This window comes from Gouania willdenowi, chromosome 22, assembly GCF_900634775.1.
Source record: "Gouania willdenowi chromosome 22, fGouWil2.1, whole genome shotgun sequence".
NCBI classification, from domain to species: Eukaryota; Metazoa; Chordata; class Actinopteri; order Blenniiformes; family Gobiesocidae; genus Gouania; species Gouania willdenowi.
Genome location: NC_041065.1, coordinates 23,886,983 through 23,911,146, shown reverse-complemented (window position 1 = coordinate 23,911,146; position 24,164 = coordinate 23,886,983). Strand labels below are relative to the sequence as shown.

The 24,164-nt window shown below is 38.8% G+C and overlaps 1 protein-coding gene across 1 annotated transcript in view; it reads left to right on the top strand.

The window, feature by feature from the left end:
- Nucleotides 1-807: 807 nt before the first annotated feature.
- The window catches only part of eif2ak4 (eukaryotic translation initiation factor 2 alpha kinase 4), a 41,475-nt gene continuing 18,118 nt past the window's right edge, over nucleotides 808-24,164 (top strand). The window contains exons 1-31 of the mRNA XM_028437657.1: nucleotides 808-1,193; nucleotides 1,295-1,410; nucleotides 1,978-2,080; nucleotides 2,153-2,326; nucleotides 2,570-2,650; nucleotides 2,754-2,893; nucleotides 3,226-3,326; nucleotides 3,415-3,572; nucleotides 4,976-5,514; nucleotides 6,338-6,453; nucleotides 7,210-7,364; nucleotides 7,463-7,893; nucleotides 7,964-8,036; nucleotides 8,877-8,966; nucleotides 9,041-9,163; nucleotides 9,250-9,354; nucleotides 9,453-9,516; nucleotides 10,539-10,618; nucleotides 10,754-10,855; nucleotides 12,184-12,234; nucleotides 12,333-12,569; nucleotides 14,052-14,124; nucleotides 17,035-17,156; nucleotides 17,455-17,504; nucleotides 20,171-20,339; nucleotides 20,869-20,985; nucleotides 21,758-21,823; nucleotides 21,905-22,075; nucleotides 22,158-22,292; nucleotides 22,423-22,530; nucleotides 22,896-23,024. Of these exons, the coding sequence (XP_028293458.1) occupies nucleotides 1,065-1,193; nucleotides 1,295-1,410; nucleotides 1,978-2,080; nucleotides 2,153-2,326; nucleotides 2,570-2,650; nucleotides 2,754-2,893; nucleotides 3,226-3,326; nucleotides 3,415-3,572; nucleotides 4,976-5,514; nucleotides 6,338-6,453; nucleotides 7,210-7,364; nucleotides 7,463-7,893; nucleotides 7,964-8,036; nucleotides 8,877-8,966; nucleotides 9,041-9,163; nucleotides 9,250-9,354; nucleotides 9,453-9,516; nucleotides 10,539-10,618; nucleotides 10,754-10,855; nucleotides 12,184-12,234; nucleotides 12,333-12,569; nucleotides 14,052-14,124; nucleotides 17,035-17,156; nucleotides 17,455-17,504; nucleotides 20,171-20,339; nucleotides 20,869-20,985; nucleotides 21,758-21,823; nucleotides 21,905-22,075; nucleotides 22,158-22,292; nucleotides 22,423-22,530; nucleotides 22,896-23,024 (4,308 nt within the window). The 5' untranslated portion in view covers nucleotides 808-1,064. The remainder of the gene's footprint in view (nucleotides 1,194-1,294; nucleotides 1,411-1,977; nucleotides 2,081-2,152; nucleotides 2,327-2,569; nucleotides 2,651-2,753; nucleotides 2,894-3,225; nucleotides 3,327-3,414; nucleotides 3,573-4,975; nucleotides 5,515-6,337; nucleotides 6,454-7,209; nucleotides 7,365-7,462; nucleotides 7,894-7,963; nucleotides 8,037-8,876; nucleotides 8,967-9,040; nucleotides 9,164-9,249; nucleotides 9,355-9,452; nucleotides 9,517-10,538; nucleotides 10,619-10,753; nucleotides 10,856-12,183; nucleotides 12,235-12,332; nucleotides 12,570-14,051; nucleotides 14,125-17,034; nucleotides 17,157-17,454; nucleotides 17,505-20,170; nucleotides 20,340-20,868; nucleotides 20,986-21,757; nucleotides 21,824-21,904; nucleotides 22,076-22,157; nucleotides 22,293-22,422; nucleotides 22,531-22,895; nucleotides 23,025-24,164) is intronic.

The following is a 24,164-nucleotide window of genomic DNA, read 5'->3' as shown; positions in this document are numbered from 1 at the left end:
TGGCATACGATATATCGCGACATTAAAGTATAAGGCGATTATTGCAATTTTTTTTAAATATATGACTTAAGAAACAACTAATCTGTAAATGTGTACACTTCATGTGAACATTATGTATGAAATATATTTTATTGACATATTTCACACTCAAAACATTGGATTTAACATGCCATGTGCCAACAATTTATCATAAAAAAAATAACTTAAACCAACTTTGACTTTAGTGCAACATGACTTTAGTGCAACTTAACTGAGGTATATGCCCTAGAACAACAAATAAATGCAGAAAGTTAGTATTTTCTTTTTAGATTTTATTGAAAAAAACACAAGCTGGTCAACATGCACAGGTATCAGTGCACTTCTTTGTGCAGTTATAATGTCTCCTGCAATGGAAAAGACTTTCCTGGTTAAATAATGGTTAAAAACAAAAACAAAAAACAAAAATCGATACATTTAGAATCAATCCGAGAATCGCGTGACCTAATATCGTGATGTATCGCCGAATCAACACTCCTATTAGACATTAAATGTTTTATTAAGCAGGAACCACTTTAGAGGTGTTTGATGTAGATTTAAATGGCAAGTCTGCTAGGTTTTGTAATAGTCAATGCAAGCATAGAATGAATGTATGAGGAACTGTACAATAAATGTAGAAGAAGAAGAAGAAGAAGAAGAAGAAGAAGAAGAAGAAGAAGAAGAACTTTTATTTTATTAACTATATATTTCAATATTTAATGCATATTTCAGTGCTGCTGACTCATCATCGGTCTGTTAAAGCGGGATTATCACTGCCCTCTAGGGATGGTTTGTGGATTAACGTGATGACGTTGCACCTGCGACAAGCATGCGTAGTGTGTAATACACGCGCGACCGTCGCAGTGGTCTCAACTTTGTGGTATTCTGTCTTCACCAAGTTGTCAAACAGTTAAAAGCTGCAGGTGAGCTGTTGTACGGTCTGTCTGCGGTTTGTGGAGAGCCTGAGGAAGAGGTTTGTCAATGTTTTCCTCTGAGTGCTGACGGAGGTGGGCGAACACCAAGCCGAGCACTGCCATGTAGTTTGAAGGATGAGCGGTCAGTACGCTCCAACAGACGGGACTGACGACCACACGGTGCAGCAGGAACATGAACTAGAAGCGCTAGCGTCGATATTTGGAGATGATTTCCGGGATCTGAGAAGCGAGGATCCCTGGAAGGTAAACAGAGACTAGCTCATGTTGGTAACAAGTCAATAGATACTGTACTTTGATTTGTTCTGTACTGCAGTGACCAGGAGCTGCTTTGCTTTGACTTGCAGGTAAAAAGGCCTCCAGAGGTCCACCTCTGTCTGCGGCCCAATGGGCTGAATAATGGACAGGAATGCTACGTGACCGTGGATCTACATGTCAAATGTCTTTCTGAGTATCCAGATGTGTGAGTGTTCACACTATGTCATTTTAATCTGTGTAACCCCTACTGTGTTGATGTCATATTATTATTTTATTGATCAGCGCATTGAGATGACTTTGTTGTAAATTGCGCTAAACAAATAAAGTTGAATTGAATATTACTTTAGAGTAATAATAAAGATAAAGTAGTTCACAGGTCCCTTGAAAAGTTTCCCAGATTGTTTCAGAGCAGATCAACAGATGCTAGAATTGCACCAACTTTGAAGAGGATGGCTTATAATAACCTGTATCAGCATTGAAAACACAGTAATCAATGAATGGGAACTAAAACTAATTTAAACCGAGAGCTAATTTATCCGACACAAAAAGTGTAACATGTGCATCTTTGTTTTTGTACTGGATACTTTTTTTTTTGTTTGTTGAGACTTTAAAGGGGACATATCATGCTAAATCCACTTTTTTAGCCCTTAAATGCATTTTGTTGTATATTTAGTGTGTTTAGAAGTACAGAAAAGTTCAAATTAGTCTCTTCAGGTGCCTTGTTGATATCTTTATATTCTGTTTTGGTCATATAACCTGGTGCTGCACACAGGCCTCCCGAACTGGAACTAAAGAATGCCAAAGGCCTCTCCAATGAAAACCTCCAAAACCTGCAGAGTGAAATCACCAAGCTGGCCATGGTGCGATGTGGAGAGGTGAGCGTTCCCAGACACACCAGCTGGGTCATGTACACAGGTTAGCATTCACCATTTTCTCTGCCTGCTCAGGTGATGATTTTTGAACTGGCGGACCACATTCAGGGTTTCCTGAGTGAGCACAACAAGCCTCCGCCGCGCTCTTTCCATGAAGAGATGTTGAAGAATCAACAGAAGCAGCAGAAGAAACGAGAACTGGAGGAGCAGCAGAGGATGGACCAGCAGCGCAAACAGGAGGAGGAGATGGTTTGTACAGGGATAATATTGACTGACTAATTAGTTCCTGCTGTCGTTTAGTATAACCAAGCAAGCCTGTTTATGATGAGTGAATATTTACTCATCGTTTTCCTTTAGGAATTTTTTTTCCCAGACAGGCAAATTGGAGCAAAGAAAATTTTAACTTTAAGCTGTAAAAACTTCTTTTTGGTTTCTGAGAATCTTTTTTTTTTTTTTTTGTAGTTTTGATTGCATATTTTTTTCGTCTTGCAGGAAAAAGAGATTTTGGCCGTTATTCAAAAAAGAGAGCAGGAGAAGCGAGAGGAGAGAAGAAGAAAGGAGATGGCGAAACAGGTACAATGAGAAAAGACTAAGACATGCATTTTTAGTATATGAAAAGCTGAAAATTCTACAAAAGCATCATTTTTTTTCTTTTGTAATGGTTTAAATTTCACAGGAGCGACTGGATAGCATTGACCAATCAGTGACAGTGTTAGGAAAGAGTCCACCCAGTCCCTGTGGAGCCTCACTCGAGCTGATTGAGGCCAAAAAAGTGGCTGGGAATCGCCGTCGGACCACCTCCAATACTCGACACAGGTACGTGGTATGTTTTCACGTTCTTATGGCATAAATTTTATTTCTTTGCAAATTCCATTTAAAATTTTTTTTTTTTTTTTTTACAAAATTCCGTATTTTTCACAAATGTTTTAAAATTCTGTTTATTTAGAAATATTTGATAATTTTTTATTCTGCAAGTATTAGTTTTTAACTCCTGTAACGAAACAAAATAAATAATAATACAAATAAAAAAATAAAAATAAAAATTGAAACACATAAGCTACAATTAAAAGGTAGATATGATTCTATTATAAATAGTATTTAATGTAAACCTAATTAATGCTTCGGAATGCTATATTTCATTTTAACAGACGTGACACTGTTAGTGAAGACAGCCCTCGCTCTCGGGAGGTTCTTCATTTCAGCAGCAGTGTCTTCGGAGAGCTGATTGTTCACAGAGGCAAAAGTTTAGGTATGAGCTTTGATATTGTGCTGCTTTCTGATGCCAGGTCATTGTTATGTTCCTGTGTGAATATTTGGGCTGTTTTGTTCTGTGACAGGCGGAGGTGAGCAGCTTGGCCGTCAAGTTTATTATGGATTTGAGGCCAACTCCGGAGAGTTTGTCGTCATCTATGAGTGGTCGCTGCGCTGGAGCAAGAAGATTGGCAAGTTCTTCACAAGCCAGGAGAAAGCAAAGATAGAGAACTGTAAAAAGCAGGCAAGTACCAAAGGGTTTATTCGGGATGCACCCAAATAAAAAAAATCCTTGGCAGAAAACCTAAAATGAAAAAACCAAGGAAGAAAAACCAAAACACAGAAATAAATTATTATGCGGTGTACTAACCTCACTAAAATGAAAACATTTAAGTTCATTTTCATTTTTTTATTTGGCACAAAGAAACATAATATTATCAACAGTGGACAGACATGAACAGAAATCAATACACTTTAAAAAGGGGTCAGCAACCTGTGGCTCTGGAGCCTCATGTGGCTCTTTGACTTTTTTGCAATGGCTCCCTATAGCTATAAAAATATTAAAGGTAATGAATTGCAATTTTTTTTACAGTGGGTTTTAATGATAAATGAGAAATTTGACACCAAATGAAATCATGATTTAAAAATTTGCCAACCTAAAAATAAATCGCATTGTGCCATAACTCTACCAGTGCCACCTCCTAAAACCTCTACAGACCATCAACTTTCCTTGCACCTGTGGCTAACTTTAAGTTTGAAAACCCTGGTAGGATAACTAATCCAAGAAAAAGACTATTCTGGAAGAAAATGGAGATTTTATTTGTGTGGGGAAAGATTGAATTAACTGCCAACGTGCCAACGAAATTAACAGTTTGTACGCGTTGACCGACATGATCATGTGTTATCAAAGTTATTTTGTGTAACTAAAAAAACATTAAGGCATTTTTTTTACGGCTCAGGAAGGACTTTAATCCAGGTGAGATGAGGCAAAATGGCTCCTTTGAGAATAAAGGTTGCAGACCCCTGCTTTAGAGGCATATTAGGGAAAACCCCCCAAAAACCCTCAAGGGGCTTAAACTAAACTTTAACTAAAGAGAAAAAAATAAATGATAATAAAATAAAGTCAAGACAAAATAAAGGAACGTCAAGAAGACTTTGAAACGGAGCAGAAAACAGGAAAAAGAAAAACATTGACGTCAAAATCAAAAGTCAAACAATAACCAATTGCAGAACAAAAAGCAATTGTATATATTAATATGAATGCTTCACATAATAAATCAATTAAAAATCTGAAAATATTTATTTAGCACTGACATTCCAACAATGCACAGTTTAAAATAAAATGTTTAACTTGACCCCACTCATACATTAAATAAACTAAATAATATTGTACAGGCTATGACTGACTGAGCTGCTGAAAGAGTCAAATTAAATATCTTATTAAAACACAAAATGTAGTTCTTGATGAAAATCAGTTTCTTAGCTTTATTTATTATCCAGGCATGTTCTTGGAAACGCACACAGAGCATGTACGTCTCCATGACGCACTCGAAAGCTGAAAATGCCCTTTTGTGCCAAATCACTCGGATTTATTTATCACTTTTAAATGCTATTTTCTTTAAACACGTGTTTATCCTGCGTTTCTAGATCCACGGGGCAGAAAATGAATTCAACTCCCTCCTGCGCCTGGGCCATCCAAACCTGGTGCAGTACATGGCTCTGAGCTCCACAGAGATGGAGGACTGCTTCGTGGTCAACGTGCTTGTGGAGCATGTCGCCGGCACCAGTCTAAACCAAAGCCTAACCACCCACACCCCAGTCCCCCTGGAGAAACTCTGCCATTACACATCCCAGCTGCTCGCTGCTCTCGACTACCTCCACTCTAACTCCGTTGTCCACAAACGGCTGGAGGCCTCCAGCGTGCTGGTGGACTCGGAGGGCAACATTCGCTTGACGGATTACAGCTTAACCAAGAGGCTCGCTGATGTCTGCAAGGAGGACGTTTTTGAGCAGGCTCACGTGCGTTTCTGCGAGGATGCAGTTATGCCGACCAAAACGGGGAAAAAAGGGGATGTGTGGAGTTTGGGGTTGATGCTGCTGGCTCTGAGTCAGGGAGACGAGGTGAAGGAGTACCCAGTAGTGGTGCCTACAAGCCTGTCGGCTGATTTCCAGGATTTTCTTCACAAGTTCGTATGGCTTCTCTCTTCATTAATTGATTCTGTTCTTCAGTGATGCTTAAACTGTGAACCCGGGAGGGGATACGATGATGTACTCCAATTTAGAAAAATATTTAAAAAATAATTAGGCCTAAAATTTACAAAAGAATAAAGTTCTATTACTAAAATTTAAGGTAGCTTGAAACCTTTTCAGTGCGCTTCTAAAAAAGTACACGACAAACAGTGTCTATTTATTTACCTGTTGCTTATTTGCGATTGACAAATTTGAAGTATGAAGACAGGTCAAGGGGTCACACCACTGATCTATTTAGTGAAAGATTCCTCATTTCCAAGCACTGACGTTGATTTTCTTACTGTTTTTTGTAACCTGTGGGTGCTACTTTTATGCAAGCTAAATTTATTACGGTATTATGATGTCATTTCACTATAATTAATTTTGGTGATAGTAGTAGTATGTTCGTCTTGGTTTAATAATCAATATTATGGACATGATAAAAGATTAAAATGCACGTTGACATGTCAAAACACATTTTATTTAAAGTAACAGACTATCAAATCCTGAATAAAATCCATAGAACAAAACACAGAGTAACTATTAAACAAAATTTTATTAATTGAAGAATTTTTTGGCGGTAATTGCATTATTCGGGTATAGAAGATACTCATCATTCTAAGGTTAATGCTTTAGCTGTTTTCAATAAAAATAGGATTTAATCCCAATATATATGTAGGCCTGGTTTGCTCTTGTTTCTTTTGTGCATTTTTGCACAATAAACCTGCATTAGGCCTCATTCAGCTCCTTGCTAGCTATTACATCCCTTGTGTTTTCCAGGTGTTTATGCCTGAATGATGCTGAACGCTGGACGACTCAGCAGCTCTTGGACCACGCTTTCCTCAAGCCTCCGTCACCTAAACTTGCACCACAGTACCACGACAACAGCCCAGAAGGTGACACAATGCACCGTACACAACCCGTTAGAATAGACACAGATGTAGTCCAAAACATAGACGCATTCCATAAAAAGTTGAAGTTTCCTTTTCATAAGTTGCCAATGTTTGGATTTTACAAGCTACGGCATCTGTTTTGTATTGAAAGAGCACATGCGGTTTGAGGAAAAACAACATAATTTTGTGTACCACTAGGGGGCAGCAGGAAAAGAAAATGGAATGTTTTGAGTCGGATGTCGCTGCAAACTTGTCTGTCTGCTATTTTTATTATATATATATATATATATATATATATATATATATATAGTGACAGTTTTGTTGTGTGTGGACCCCAGGCTGGTGGCAGCCAATGGGGATTCAATCAAAGAATATGTAGAAATGAAATATTCAGAGATAAAATGTATTCGTCGTCAAATACAGCATGCCTTCAATGTTTAAAAACAAAACAGGAGTTAAGACATGAAAGAGGTAAAGCTCTTATTGTTGGCTTTGTTTATTTTGAATGCACCAGCAGATCCCTGTGACCCTAAAAAAGGAGAAATCGAGTTGGAAAATCAATGGATAGTTTATAAGATAAGGGTTTATTTTGAAGTGTGGTCAAAGCAGAGCTGAGTTTGACTTTATTTAGATACATATTCAATCATTTATGTCATTAAAAGCTTGAAAATGTCTTTGCATTGTTATAAACTTCCAATAAATAACTTCCACTGCTAACATCAGTCCCAGTTTTATGTTGTTCTTGTGTTTTGTTTTCAGATCTGGCTTTAGGCTTTGCATCATCAGTTATACCTCAAAGTCACATCCTCAACGCTCCCTTCAGTTCTGGTTTGCACAGACAGCTTTCTCGCTATTTCAATGAATTTGAAGAGCAGCAGCTTCTTGGAAAAGGAGCCTTCGGCGCTGTCATTAAGGTTGGAACTTATTGGCATGTTTCTAACATAATTTACAGACACATGATTTAGTAACAAGGATGTTTTGATTGTGTGTTTTTTCTTTGTTTATTGTGCAGGTCAAGAACAAACTAGACGGTTGCTACTATGCTGTGAAGCGGATCCAGGTCAATCCAGCGAGTAAGCAGTTCAGACGGATCAAAGGCGAAGTGACGCTGCTCTCACGTCTGAACCATGAGAATATTGTCCGGTACTACAATGCGTGGATCGAGCGTCACGAGACCCCCTCCATAGGGGTGCTGAGCAGCACCGACAGCTCCGAGCATCAAGGCCCAGGTGAAGGAGGAGCTCATCGGGGGCGAGAGCCACCACAGCGCGTCAACAAACTGGGCCTGCCCGACAATGTAGAGGATCTCGCTCCGCCTGCAGTCCTGTCGAGCTCCGTAGAGTGGTCCACTTCTATTGAGAGATCCTCCAGTGCTAAGTGCAGTGGAAATCAGTCAAGTGACGACGACGATGATGAAGAGGATGTGTTTGGTGCTTCTTTTTTGTAAGTTATTTTTCTGATTTTTGTTCAAACTAGGAAGCCATTACTTTACAATGTATTTGTTTTCCTTCAGGCCCTCAGACAGCGACTCCAGGAGTGACATCATCTTTGATAACGGTGATGGAAGCATCGATGAGATGTCACAGGTTTGATGATGAAGGCTTTTTTTTTATTTCGAAGAGTTTACAGAGAAACGGCACACAATTTTAGATTTAATAATAAAAAAAACTGGTAAATACATTTTCTGAATAAATTACGGTAAAACAAATTCTCCAAGCATAAAGCAACACATCAGAGCTGATGATACACCCTGTTACAAATACGAAATTGTTGTAAAAAAAATCAGTAGGATTGAAATCAAAATTAGATCAAAACTTGAATTTAAATCAATTACATTTAAAACTATTTTGAATAGTTGAAAATTAGCCGAGAAAATATAAATTGAAAGGAAAAAAAATTCAGATTTTCATTTCGTTTATTTATTTAGCACATAATCAAGAAATAAAACAACGTTAAAGGTGCAAGGCGTGTATAAGAGCTCCACCCCTTTCAATAAATACAAACTATTTAGAATAAGGACAAACAAATATACACTTATAACATCAGGAGACAGAATGCAGAATTTAAACTTTGATATATGGGGAAAAATAATATATAAACAAAGTATCAATAAAATAAATATCAAAAGACAAATGAAAATATTGAACAAAATATTTGAAAATAAAAAAAACAATAATTTAATTCACTAAAAAATAAAAAACGTACACAAATTTAATAGAAAATAACAGACCTTAAATGAATTGTGATATTGTTCAAGAAAAGAATGCATTGGAATTTGCATTATACAGTTCTAATGAAATACTTTTTATACCTAAAAAGTTTTATTTTATTTGTTTGTTTTTTTTTAGAAATAAAAAGTCAACTGTAGATCAGTTTTTATTCCAAATGTACGGACGATGTGCTGTAATCATCATCCTCTTCTGTAGGTTGAACAAAGCAAGAAAGAGACGTTGGACACCTCTGAGAGCACAGACTCTGATCGACATTCCAGCATCGCACATTACCTGTACATACAAGTAAGCATCTAATGCTCCAGCTCGCCTTAAGTGAGTTTTGTTATTGATAATGTGTATGCCTGTGTTGCTGACAGATGGAATACTGTGAGAAGAGCACTTTAAGAGACACCATAGATGGCGGGCTGCACCAGGATCAGACTCGGCTTTGGAGGCTGTTCAGAGAAATACTAGACGGCCTGACTTACATCCATGAGCAGGTTTTTAATCAGATTAAAACCGTATAAAGGTTAGCTGTTCAAACGAAGCCATGGTTTTAAACAATCCTGGCACTTTTCTCTCTCAGGGAATGATTCACAGGGACTTGAAACCAGTGAACATCTTCCTTGACTCTCAGGATCATGTCAAAATTGGAGACTTTGGACTGGCTACAGGCCATCCTTCTAATGTAGTATGTATTATAGAGCAGCCTCCCACTATACAGTACACCTGATAGATGTTACTTTATGCTCATATTATCTCATATTAAACATGCTTTTTTAACCTCAGGCTGCCAGTACAACTGAAGGGGAAGAGTGTGGCTCAGCGGTACTGTCCAAACCAGATCCAACAGGTCTGAACAGCGGTTCCCAATCTATTTCTTGTTATGACCCCACTTTTATATCACAAATTTCTGGCGACCCCAGAGACTTTTTTTACTATAAAATTAGTTTTTTGATCAAGTTTGTTATACAAATACAGAGTGGCCAGTAGAAGTAACAATACCCACCAGCTCAGATATTTTTATACTGCATTTTATTTTAACTAGATTTATATTTGAGAAAGTGAAAGTATGGAATACCATTGTTTGAGATTGTGTGGTGTTTCCATTTAAACCTTTTTTTTAAAATTTAAGATCTTTGAGCTTTCTGCCCCTTCCTGCACTCTATTTCTGTAGTATAATGTATTGTTTTTTTAATTGTGCAAAAATATATTAAAAAAATTAAAATTTAATTAAAAAAAAAATATAACTTTAATTGTAATTTATTTTATTTAATTTTTTTTATATATATATATATATATAATGTAATTTTTTTATTTTAAAATCAATAAAAAAAAAAAAGCAATTTAAAATTGTTAAACATAATTTTAATCAGTTTTTGTCTTTTTTTTATTATTACTAGACATTTCAGGTGACCCCATTTTCTTTTCAAATGCCCCTACATGGGGTCTCAACAGCAAGGTTTAAACATCATGTAGGACCTTGGGTCAGAAGATGTGATGATCATCAAATTTAAGAAAGACAGTGATTAATGATGTATTTTTTTTGTTTTGGGAATTTTTTTTATGGAAAGCTTTTCTTCAGTGGCCTTAAAGAAAACATCAAACCTAGACTTTAGTTTTTAAATTTTTTTTTTTTATATACAGTTTAATGACAAATTAAGTAGAAACTGCCTTGATGTATTTGTTTTGAATTTTTTTTACATACTCAAAAATAGTCAATAGCTGTAGCTATTTTGCATTTTTTTTCCAAGACCTAAAGCCTTTGTTGCTATGTAGAGGTCTGCATTGTTCACCATTGCATTGCAATGAAACCTGGTCAAAGACATTGATCACCAGTTCTTATTAAATTAACCTTTGTGGCACTCTCCTCAGGAAACATGACAGGCATGGTTGGCACTGCCCTTTACGTCAGTCCAGAAGTTCAAGGAAACACTAAAGCCACCTACAACCAAGTAAGTTTTGGAAGTTTTAATTTCTCTTTTAAGTTAGGTCAGCAAGTTTAAAGAATAATCAAAGCTTCATACAATACCTCTGACTTCTGCTCATCTCTTGACTGGAATTGTGATTGCCTTCTCGTCTTTTCACAGAAAGTTGATCTTTTCAGTCTGGGCATCATCCTCTTTGAGATGACCTATCGACCAATGACTACTGGATCTGAGCGCATCACTGTCCTGAGCCAGCTGCGTTTGGTAGGCCATTGATTGTAAACTGAAAAAGATGCTTTTTACATGGAGAAGTTTTTTTTTTTTTTAAATGTTCTTTTTATTTGAAACATCTTAACATACAATCTCCATACAATAGGTACATAATGGCTGAGCACCTGAAATAAAAGATGACATTCTTTCTCAGATTTTCTCTATTAAAGGAGCACAGGGCTGGATTTGAGAAAGAATCAACTCGAAGTTTTTTTTAATGATGAAGCACTCTAAACCAAAGAGAATGAGTCCACACATTTGAAAAGATTGTCATACATTTTGTACTGCTGTTCGGTGGCCGCCCAGTTCTGCGGACGTGAAGTCAAATGACGCTGGTGCGCGTTTTCGACGGCTTGGAGACGCGTCCCAATACCGGAAATAAAAGAGAATGAGAAGAAGATGCCTTTGAGACTGAAAGAAGACTAGCACAGTGGACTAAACTACTGTTTGGTTCCACAGATTAATGCAGAGGCACGTGCACAGATCTTGCAGTAAACAGTTGCATGAACGGCGAGTAAATAAATAACCATGTCACAGTTGGAGTGCGGACCCGACCCGTCGTGTCTCGTCAGCGTTCGGTCGGGTATCCATCCTCTATCCACAGTCTCAGCTGTGCTCCGGTGATAAATAAACAGTTGACGTACGTCCCAGCGGTGGCTTGGCTGATGGCTGTAGTTACACTAACCCCTGTGGTGTCACTATGGAGTTTGATTTTTAGATCCTGCCCTATGCTCCTTTAAGTTGAAAAATCAAACAAACAATAGAACATTAATAAACATCAGCCAAATGATGTCATTCACTGGCTTACACCCTGGTCAGTTTACCACTTTTACTATGTTTCCAGCAAATCAAAACTTTTTTTTTGTTCAATATAATAAAAACAAATCAATAAAAACATCTGAAAAACAAAAATTACATATTAAAGTACATATTAACTTCTGTAGCAATGGCACCGGGGTGTTCCCGTCTATTCCCTTTTTTTTTTTTTCTCTCATAATAATTCCTGCTATGTACCTCTTAAACAAAATCAGACCTAATTCGGTCACACTAATTTTAACCAGTTTTCCCAAATCTTTTCAAATATTCCTAAATCCAGTCACATGGAGTAAGTTAACTTTTTCATCACAAAAACAGTATATTTTGCATAACAATCCAGTCGTCAACCTTTGGTACCTCCTCCTTCATCCACTTTTAAGTAATTACTTTCTTACTTGCTATTATCATTCTAAAGATGTGTTTATTCCTTTACTGTGTGTGGGAGGTCTACGTTCAGAATTTTGTCCATAAACTTATTATTTTCATATCTCATCTTCCTGATGCAGGAGCCCATCTGTTTTCCTGATGATTTCACTGCGTATGAGCAAGGCGAACAGGTGAGAATGTCTGCATCACATCAGTCGATCAGTTAATATAAACCCGTGTGAAGTCTTGAGTGTTAACAGTTTAGTTCTGCTTTTTTCTGTTCTGTCAGAGAAAGGTGATCGAGTGGCTGCTGAAGCACGACCCTGCGTTCCGGCCTACAGCCCAAGAGCTGCAGAAGAGCCAACTGCTGCCTTCGTCCCAGATGCAGGAGTCAGAGCTGCACGAGGTGCTGCAGCACACGTTGGCTAATATCAATGGAAAGGCGTACCGCACCATGGTGGGCCAGCTGTTTGCTCAGAACATCTCACAGGCCATAGATTATACCTACGACATCGACCTGCACAAAGTAAGCGATCAATGTTTCTGTGTTTCACCAAAAATCATTTTTATTCATCAGTTCACTTTGAGTCAGCAAAGTTTTTTTTTTTTTTAATCATCCAATCTTGGGGAAATCTACATGAAAGGACAAGTTGTTCAAACGGATGTTTGAAATCCCCCCTTTTTTTTTTCATCTATCCAGGATCACGTAATCCATCTTAATTTCATAGCATTTGTTAAAAGTAAAAATATATTAGTTCAGCTTGATCCAGATCAAAACCTTTTAAGATTACATCATCTTGATAATGAGTGCTCTAAATTAGACAGCATATCATACTAAAAACTGTGTGTGATAGATATTCAGCATGGGGGTCATTCAACTAGTCATTATTTGAAGAAACTAAAAGAAAGGAAAAAGAAATAGAAGTACCTTTAGTAATATACTCAGATCCAGCTTAAATTGTGCGACTCAATTGTGGAGTTCACATGTGTGCAGCTCACAATGTTCTCGCACTATACGGGCCGACACGCCGACACGATCTGACTGCTCAAACTGTACGTCCATACACGACACGTCCGGGTCTTGTTTCCGGAAATGCAATGTTAAAACAGAAGAGGAAGAAGAATTCTGAAGTGGAGAGGCACACACAAATCTTAGCAAAAAGAGCTTCAAAAAAGAAAAGGCGGTGATGTGATGGACCAGGAACTGTCTGGACAGACGTGGCAAGTACAGTCTGTCAATTTTTACAGCGATCCTACCGTGTTTATGCATGCGCAGTGTGAGAGTTTGAGGTAAGCCGATTCCTGGCACTGCTTCAACAGTGATACCCTCACGACCAGGATTTCAAACAGGTTTGATTTTCTTGCGACCATACGATTGCTGATCGGGAGCTGGTAACAGTACCTCTGACTTTTTCTCAGAATGATAGAGTGACTGAACATGCAGTAAGGGATGCCATTGCCAGAAACAATGAATTTTGGATGTTTTTGTCAACATCAAGTTCCCATTTAGAGTTAGAATTGAATATTGTTTGATTTTTAACAGCTTTAGAGAGGATTATTTTAATCTAAAAATTCTACCTATAAAGTCTATAAATTCAACTCTATACTTTGAAAATCAGTTGAAAAAATATGTATTTATGTAAGTTATTTGACCAGTTAAAATGTAAAATGCTGAATCCAACACACTGTTGGGATTAGAATAATCTTGATTTTTTTTTTTTTTTGGTTCAGTAATCCAGGGGGTTTGATCTGGATTAAAACCAAAATTGGATGATCTAATGCGATCGCAGGAACAACCCATTTTCATACAAAATGCAATCAGATTCTGGCCCAAAGTGTTTTCCAAAGATCTGAAAGCAGCCAGCAGATGTCACTGTACATTTGTGAATATCTGAGCAGATCTGCTCCTGATTTCTTTTCCAACTGGACTGTGTACCAGAAGGTCTGCTGTGGCTCATTTAGTGTATTTTAAGGCCCAACAGAGGCTGTTTGTTTGTTCTCCCTTTAGGGTTTCAGCTTCAAGACTGCCACACTGCAGCAGCATGCATATGAAACAATCACCAGAATCTTCAGAAAGCACGGTAAGTACAGTATACTGTGCTTGTTTAGCACATGAGCTAAAGCAGTGTTTTTCAACCTTTCTTAAGCCAAGGTACATCTTTTCATTGAAAAAAAATCCCAAGGCACACCACCAACCGAACACATTAAAAAATGAAACTTTGTAGCCTATGTTAACATTATACAGTCATTCTTATCAAAGTGACTTGAATAGGGTTCAAATAAATAAGTTTTCTTTCTAATACAGGGGTGTCCAATTCATTTTAGTTCAAGGTTCCAGTTTGATCACAAGTGGGATGCAGGTTTTGGGCGGGAAAATGAACAATTTCAACATTCATGTGCCCAAGATTGCACTTCCAGTTATAAATTACACATATTCCAAGTATGGAAGGTATCAACAATATTGAAGCAATAAGTGACAGATGCATAAATAAAACTGTTAAAACTGTTGTAAAGTCAATTGTCACTGATTTGTGTCAAATAATTAACTGCTCATTCCAATCAGGCACCGTACCAAAATCCCTGAAAGTAGCTGCTGTGAAACCTCTGTTAAAAAAGAGAACACTGGATGCCTCTATACTGGCTAACTATAGACCAATCAGCAACCTTCCATTCATGGCCAAGATCATTGAGAAGGTGGTTTTCAACCAACTGAGTCAATTCTTAACATTCAACAAAATATTTGATAAATTTCAGTCAGGTTTTCGTTCTCATCACAGCACTGAAACTGCTCTTATCTAAGTGATCAATGACATAAGGTTGAACACTGATTAAGGAAAAGTATCCGTTCTCATTCTGTTGGATCTAAGTGCTGCATTTGACACTGTAGATCATACAATTTTGTTGCACAGATTGCAAACATGGGTTGGACTAAATGGAAAAGTAATGCAATGGTTTAAGTCATACTTGGAGGAGCGAAGCTATTTTGTAAGCATTGGAAACTTTGAATCTGACAGATTATCAAAGTCCTGTGGGGTTCCTCAGGGATCTGTTCTTGGACCTCTTCTGTTTAGCCTTTATATGCTTCCTTTAGGACAAATTTTACAGACTATAAGGTTGATTATCAGAGCTACGCAGATGACACACAACTATATCTATCACTGAACCCAGATGACTATGGTCCCATTGAGGTGTTGTGTGACTGTTTAGAAAAAGTAAACTGCTGGATGAGTGAAAACTTCCTTCAACTAAACCATGACAAGATGGAGGTGATTGTCTTTGGTAACAATGAAAAAAGGACTGGCGTCAGCAAGTATCTTGAGTCTCGATCAAAAACCTTGGTGTTCTGATTGACTCAGATCTTACATTCAGCAGTCAGATCAAATCTATCACAAAAACAGCTTCTACCACCTAAAGAACATCTCCAGAGTGAAAGGTTTAATGGCTCAGAAAGATCAGGAGAAACTGGTCCATGCTTTTATATCCAGCAGACTGGACTATTGTAATGGTCTTCTGACAGGAATCCCCCAAAAGAGCATCAAACAGCTACAGCTGGTTCAGAAAGCTGCAGCTTGTATCTTTACCAGAACAAAGAGGTCAGAACACATTACTCCAGTTTTAAAGTCTTTACACTGGCTCCCAGTCAGCCTCAGAATAGACTTTAAAGTTCTGCTGCTGGTGTATAAATCAGTGAATGGGTTTGGTCCAGAATACATCAGTGACATGTTAGTCAGGTATGAACCCAGCAGGTCTCTCAGATCTATGGACACAGGTCAGATAGTGGAGCCCAGAGCTCACAGTAAACATGGTGATGCTGCTTTTAGTTGTTATGCTGCAAAGAAGTGGAACAAACTGCCAGCAGAGCTGAAGTCAGCATCCAATGTGAACATTTTTAAATCAAAGTTAAAGGCACTTTTTTCTCTACTGCATATGATTGAGAGAGAGATTTTTAGTCATGTTGTTGATGTCATGATGATTTTACTGATGATTTTAATTGATTTTACTGATGATTTTAAATGTTCTTATTGATTTTAAACAATTGAATGTTTTATCATGTAAAGCACATTGAGTTGCCTTGAGTATGAAATGCGCTATACAAATAAATTTGCCTTGCCTAGATGTCCTTTGATTTTATATATATATATATATATAACAATTTGTATTTAATTTGGAGAGATTTTGTGCAATTTTTTGAAATAAAAAAAGTTCTCCCAGAATCAGTGATTCATGTTTTCTCTGTCATTTTTACTTTCTCCAGAGGGCTGAATCGGATGCTCTGAAGCCCAGATTTGGCCCCCGGGCCTTGAGTTTGACACCGTTCTAATAAAAAGTGCATTCTGCATGTTTAAAAAAAAATAAAAATAGTAATCAAATGAACAACAACAATCGATTGTGTTTTTTTATATATTTATTTTTATTAGTAAGATTCAGGATTTCAAGTGTTTATGATCATGTGCACAGTAAGGAAACATATTTCTCTGAACAATGAAATTCTTACTTTTGCCGTTTACACTGGATGCCACAGAGAAAAACAAACGCATTTGAAACAAAAATAAAATACATTTACAAGAAATGAATCAATACAAAAATAAATTTTTACAACAACATTTTCTCCCGTGATGTTAAATGTTAAGAGTGTTAGTTTTCACAAATATTTTTAGAAATTGAATAATTTCCCACGACACAGTGGTTGAAAAACCCTTTGCTAAGGAACGTGAGCTTTTGTTGACCCTCAGCTACAAACCACTTGGTCTCCTGACCTTCTGTAAGGCTACATTTAGTGACCTGCAGCATCTGCTTTTAGTGAGACAAACAATAAGTGCACTGTTGGACAGCTCCAGGTCTCTGCAGGTGTCACCAGTGCTCCCATGCACGTAGCTGTAGCTGCTAATCTCCAGCTGGTCTTATTGTATAGATGCACAGTTCCCTATTAGCACTTCACAGGTTCGGCTTGTGTCATCATTTGTAAATATAGTAATGGTGTTTGTGTTTAGGTGCCGTGCGTGTCCTGATGCCGCTGCTCCTCCCCAGGGACAGGAAGCTGTATGAAGGCAGCGAGCTGGCCTGCTTTATGGACCACAGTGGAATGCTGGTTACACTGCCCTATGACCTGCATGTGAGTTTGACACACACATGTAACACACACACACACCAAGGTGTGCATGCCCACACTGGCCCAGAAACACTAATTTCTACAACTATTTGCATGGACACACAGACACATGCACAAATACACATTCATAGAGCGTGAGACTGCAATCAGCCTTCAGATCCTGCCACATCAGGAAACCCTGAGGACTAAATGGTTGTTTCCATAGTGTGATTGATTACAGCTTGGTATGCACATCACTGTCATTATAGAAAGGCACCCAGTGTCTAGACTCTGTTTCTTTGTTTGTTGTTTTTCATTTTAGATGGCGTTTGCAAGATTTGTCGCACGCAATAACATAACAAACCTGAAAAGGTAAAAAAAAGCATCTCAATATTTTATTGTTTTCATGATAAATATTTTGTGTGTTTTATTGTTTCGCCAGAGAAGCAGAGGTTCACATGTACCAATACCTAATTTTTAATAATTTACCTGAGTGTGTGTATAGGTTTTCACTGAATGCTCCTGGTTTTCTTTCCAAAAGTGTGTTGTGTTGCATCGTGTGTTGAATACCGAATGTATTAAGAGCCTAATTTTATTCTACAGTGCATACGGAAAGTATTCACAGCGCTTCGCTTTTCTCACATTTCATCATGTTACAGCCTTATTCCAAAAGGGATTAAATTCACTTTTTTCCTCAAAATTCTACACATAATACCCCATAATGACAACTTAAAAATGTTTGTTTGAGATTTTTGGCAAACTTATTAAAAATAAAAAATGAAGAAATCACTTGTACATAAGTATTCACAGCCTTTGAGATGAAGCTCAAAATTGAGCTGAGGTGCATTCTGTTTCCACTGATCATCCTTGAGATGTTTCTACAGCCTAATTGGAGTCCACCTGTGGTCAATTCAGTTGATTGGACATGATTTGAAAAGGCACACACCTGTCTATATAAGGTCCCACAGTTAACAGTGTATGTCAGACCACAAAACAAGTGTGAAGTCGAAGGAATTGTCTGTAGACCTCCGAGACAGGATTGTCTCAAGGCACAGGTCTGGGGAAGGGTACAGATAAATTTCTGCTGCTTTAAGGGTCCCAATGAGCACAGTGGCCTCCATCATCCGTAAATGGAAGAAGTTTGGAACCACCAGGACTCTTCATAAAGCTGGCTGTCCCTCTAAACTGAGTGATCGGGGAAGAAGGGCTTTAGTGAGGGAGGTGACTAACAACCCGATGGTCACTCTGACAGAGCTCCAGGGTTCCTCTGTGGAGAGAGGAGAACCCTCCAGCAGGACGACCATCGCTGCAGCACTCCACCAATCAGGCCTGTATGGTAGAGTGGCCAGACGGAAGCCACTCCTTAGCAAAAGGCACATGGCAGCCCGCCTGGAGTTTGCCAAAAGGCACCTGAAAGACTCTCAGACCATGAGAAACAAAATTCTCTGGTTTGATGAGACAAAGATTGAACTCTTTGGCATGAATGCCAAGCGTTATGTTTGGAGGACACCAGGCACCACTCATTACCTGGCCAATACCATCCCTACAGTGAAGCATGGTGGTGGCAGCATCATGCTGTGGGGATGTTTTTCAGCAGCAGGAATCGGTAGACTAGACTGAGGGAAAAATGAATGCAGTAATGTATAGAAACATCCTGGAAGAAAACCTGGTCCAAAGCGCTCTTGACCTCAGACTGGGGCGACGGTTTATCTTTCAACAGAACAACGACCCTAAGCACACAGCCAAGATATCGAAGGAGTGGCTTCAGGACAACTCTGTGAATGTCCTAGAGAGCCAAAGTGGCCACAGATAGATGTGCCAAGCTTGTGACTTCATATTCCAAAAGACTTGAGGCCGTAATTGCTGCCAAAGGTGCCACAACAAAGTACTGAGCAAAGGGTGTGAATACTTATGTGCATGTTATATTTTTATTCTTTATTTCTAATAAATTTGCAAACATTTAAAAAAAAATATTTTTCATCTTGTCATTATGGGGTATTGTGTGTAGAATTTTGAGGAAAAAAATGAATTGAATCCCTTTTGGAATAAGGCTGTAACATGATGAAATGTGGGAAAAGCGAAGCGCTGTGAATACTGTCCGTATGCACTGTAATACTGCTTTCTGCCATTGGCTAAACTAACTAAAAAGTTAGGAATCTAGAAATAATGAAAGGGGTAGGATTAGATAAGTTTATACTTTTTCCTACTTCTTTTTGTTTATGTAAACTGAGATGAGTAAGAATTTGAAGATGCAAGATACTGTTTTGTTGTTACGGGATTGTTACGCAAGTAAATGTTCGGAACTCTTGAATGAAAAACTTATTATTTACTCTGTTCAGTATCTTTCCTCTTTCAATGAAGAGATATAGACTTTGACTTTGTAAATTTATACTTGTAGTGGTTGGTTACCCCGGCTTTAAGCTGAGTTGTTTGGCAGATGATAATGGTCATGATTGCTGTTATACTGTATGCTATTGATTTAATGTTAATAAAGCTAGCACCTTACCAGACCCACAAAACGCACAAATTCACAACACCGTCTGTCATACTTGAGTAGGTAAGCTATATCTGTAGCCACAGGTCTGTTGGTGTGCATGTATTTTAGTACTTTGTGTGGAAGTTTAGGGGTTTGTGTTGTAAAACTTTGGGTATCTGACTTTCTGACATCAACTATTAGTTTTTCTCTGTGCATTTTTCATCAGAGGAAAACTTTAATTTAGTGTTTTGTTTTGTTTTTTAAACTGAATTAGAATTTTTTTTTCTTTCAGAAAACCAAAAAAAGACATAACAAACAGCACTCAATTGTCCAACTAATGGTGTGTTTCAACCTACACCTAAGGGTGCAAATGTACACTTACCCAATCACAAAAACAAATCAATTAAATATATATATATACTGTTTGTCTGTATTTCATTCAGATCAATACCTTAAATGTGTGAACAAAGCCATCAACTAAATATTATTTGGCCAGCTTTGATCGTCACAGGTGTGGATCTCTGTGATGTTGGACGTCTCACATCTGGATTTCTCTCTACAGGTACAGCATTGAGCGCGTGTTTCGGCCCAGGAAGCTGGATCGTGCACACCCAAGGGAGCTTCTGGAGTGTGCATTCGACATCATCACCCCTGTCGCCAACTGCCTGCTCACTGATGCAGAGACCATTTACACCATCTCTGAAATAATCCAGGAGTTCCCAGTCCTCCAGGTTACACACACACACGCGCACACACACACACAAGCCGCCTGCATTATAAGTAATGATTCTACATGGAGGGATTTCATTCATGCAGAAAAGTCTGTGGCCTGCATGTGTCATCAGCTTTTTTTCCTTCCCAAAAAGAACTCTTTAGTTCTTCCTGAAGCGATTTAGGTTTTTTTTCACCTCCCACTCACATTCCTGACATGCCAAAGTATGCACAGGCCTGACAGATTTACTCTGTATTTATTGTTTACATTGTAAATGTGTTTTGCGCAGTTGGACCCATTTCCTTCCCTCCCTTCACGACAGTACGCTTCCTGTTCACATATTTCCCAGTGCAGCGTCATTCTCCAGTTGCCGCTGCATGAACCCAGTAAACCTGGCGTGTCGTTCATCCCTCATACATTTTCACCCTTGTGTAATGCATTAACAGAGCTCCATGCGTGAAAGCTTTTAAGAATCTATGCGAGTGCTTGGTTTTAGGTCTGAAAGCAGCTGAGGGAAATAGATTTTGTGGGGTTTTTTTTGATCGCAGGAAAGAAACTATCACATCTACTTGAACCATACCAGCTTGTTGAAGGCCATCCTGCTGCATTCCGGAGTCCCAGAGGACAAACTGAGCCAGGCCTCTAATATACTGTGTGAATCCATGGTGAGTTCACATGCTAACAACATGTACGGCGTACATTTTAGGACATCCTCAGGTGTCTAAACGGACTCATGTCTCAGCAAAACCGCCGTCAAATCTAACGGCCTCACTTGTCAAACCAAGCGCCGTCAAACGGCATGGCCTCAGGCTCCAAAATAAGTTTTCAGACTGAACGGCCTCAGGCCTTCAAACATGACATGGCGTTTTATTTTGAAGGAGCCAAAAGTGCACAAGACGGCTTTGACGGAACCTAAAGTAGACATGACGAAGTAAGTTGAAAAGCCGTTCTTTTGTTTTCTTTTTTAATAAAGACATAGCAACATATTGTTTGACTAATATATACATAGTTAAATGAAACATTAATATATTTTAACCTTTAAAAATAAATAAATACAATTATAGCTTTCAACTTACACTCTTATCCGTATGTATTTCCGGTTTCTTCAAAATACAACCTCATGTCGTGTTTTACGACCCGAGGCCGTCGAGTCTGATGACTTTTATTTTGAAGCCTGAAGCCGTGCCATTTAACGATGCTTGTTTTGATAAATGATGCCGTTAGATTTGAAGGAGGTTTTGCTGAGACATGAGTTCGTTTTGTCTGACAAATGACAGAGATTTTCCTGATACCTGAAACCTCACACCGAGACCTGAAGATGTCCTAAAATGTACACCGTACACATGGCTGGCATTTTTGTTCCCAATCAGCCTCTTTCATCCTTTTGATAGATACATTATGAAACCTTTTGATGTTCTAAAAAAAAATGTTTCCCAGAACGAGAAGCTGACTAAACGAGAGGTGGAAGCAAAGTTCTGCAACTTCTCACTGTCCATCACCAGCGTGAGCATCCACACAGGCCTGAGCCATCTATGCCAACATTTACCCATGCACTCACTCATTCACCGAGTGCTTTCCTTTCAGTTGCAGACCCTGTACAAGTACATAGAACAGAAGGGGACGCTGCAGGAACTGGCACCACTGCTGACGTCCCTCACCAAGCAGAAGACAGCTGTCACTCAGTTTGCAAAACAGGGTCTGAAGGACCTGGAGGAGCTCACTGTACTGCTCCGCAAGCTAGGAATCAAACCCAGAGTAATTCCACATTTCTCACTTGATTGAATTGCGTGACTATTTCCTCTGTTTGTAATACAGAACTATCTTCTCTTCTTTGTAGGTGGTGATTAATTTAGGTTTAGTCTACAAGGTGCAACACCACTCCGGTGTAATCTTCCAGTTTGTGGCTTTCATCAGGAAAGGCAAGAAGACTGTGCCAGATATATTGGCAGCTGGAGGACGTTATGATCACTTGGTTGGTTTGACAGCCAATAATCTAAATGCCATCAGTGAATAAATTAGCACAATATGATTTATTTATTATTTTTTTCAAAAGGTAACCTTAATTTTCCCTCTTTTTTTCTCATTGGTCTTTATTTAAACAGGTCCTACAGTTTCGCCAACTAGCGAGCACAGTTCCGACCCTTAGTGCAGTAGGGGCCAGTGTGGCCCTAGACAAAGTGTGTGCTGCGATGGCCAGCTCAGAGGAGCCGGTGAGACAGAAAAACACAAGTGTGACATTCCCTTATTATTGTGACGAGGGAGCAGCAGGCATATCTTCATATTTAATGACACCTTATTACAGCTGCCATACTGCCACTTTTAGAAACATTGTAATAACTACGATCACAATCACCTTTGATTGCATGGACCTACTCCAAGAGATGCATTATTTTCTATTTTTTATTTTAGATCCACATTAGAAACTGCTATTCACAGATAAACATTCCTTGATAATTTGGAATAGTTTATTACAAATATGAATATACATATTTTTTAACCAACCTTACATTTTTGATGATGTGGATTTAATATATATAAGATATAATTAATGTTGTTGCTAATGATCTTACTTCAGGCCACTGTGGGCACTTGTGACGTCCTGGTCGTCCCCGTGGGCCATTCTTCAATGTCCAGAGCCATTAATACTGTCCAGAAGCTGTGGAGCACCGGCGTCTCTGCTGACATCACCTATGATGTCTCACAGGTCTGATAAAAGATGCACACTAGATGTTTTTGAATTAAACTTGTATGTTTGACACCTGTAAAAATGTGCAATAGCACAACACTTGGCCAGTCTAAAGCTAAAACTACTAGAACAAATGTACTTCAAACTGTTTTGTAACGAGTACACTGATTTCTTCAGATCCCAGAGGTCCTCTTAGAACCAACTAGGTTTTATGTGACTTTATAATTGTACACACAGTGTGTACATATCTTTAGGTTATGTATATAACCCTGGTTCTATGAGAAATATGAGTGAGATGTCTCACTATGGATTGCAACCTCTGTCTCCTGATTGGCCGGTGAAACACGTCTGCTATGGGGTCACCCACCTCCTATAAAAAGAGGACACGGACAGACTCGCACCATTCAAAATAAGCACCTCTTCTCCTCGTTCGAGCAAGAAGGGTAGTCTGGTGAGACATCTCACTCATATTACTCATAGAACCGGGGTTATATACATAACCTAAAGTTCTATTTCATAATATTTTGTGAGATGTCTCACTATGGGATATGGAAACTCCCATAGTGCAGACATGCTTATCGAGTGGTACCAGGCTCCAGAGCAGAAGTCTGATCACATCAGGACAGTAAAACCACCCGTGCCATGCACAGGGCGGAAACGTCCAGCATGTTAAAGTGGACAAATGTGAGGGACGAGGTCCAACACTCTGCTGCACAGATGTCCTGAACAGACACTCCCCTGAACAAAGCCCAGGATGTGGCAAGACCCCGAGTCGAGTGTGCACGCAGACCCGTAGGCGGCTGCAGACCCTTACACGAGTAAGCCACAGCAATTGTCTCCACCACTCAGTGTGATAGGCATTGCTTAGTAACAGGCTTCCCCTTGCAGGGATTGGCCCTGGAGACGAACAGCTGATGGCTCCCTGTGTGGATTGCATGAACTGGACACAACACGTTTGGTCGCTGCTCACCCTGTGAGGCAGAAAAGGCCAAAAGGTGAATGGGAGAACACTAGCCCAAAACCTTTGGCACAAAGGGTCTCAGGATGATCCTCGTATCACCTGGGAAAAGCCAAGCGCACGATGGATGACCCTCTTGGCCGAAGCCAGAGCCAGCAACAAGACAGCCTTAGGAGAGGCAAACGACACCAGGTCGAGCT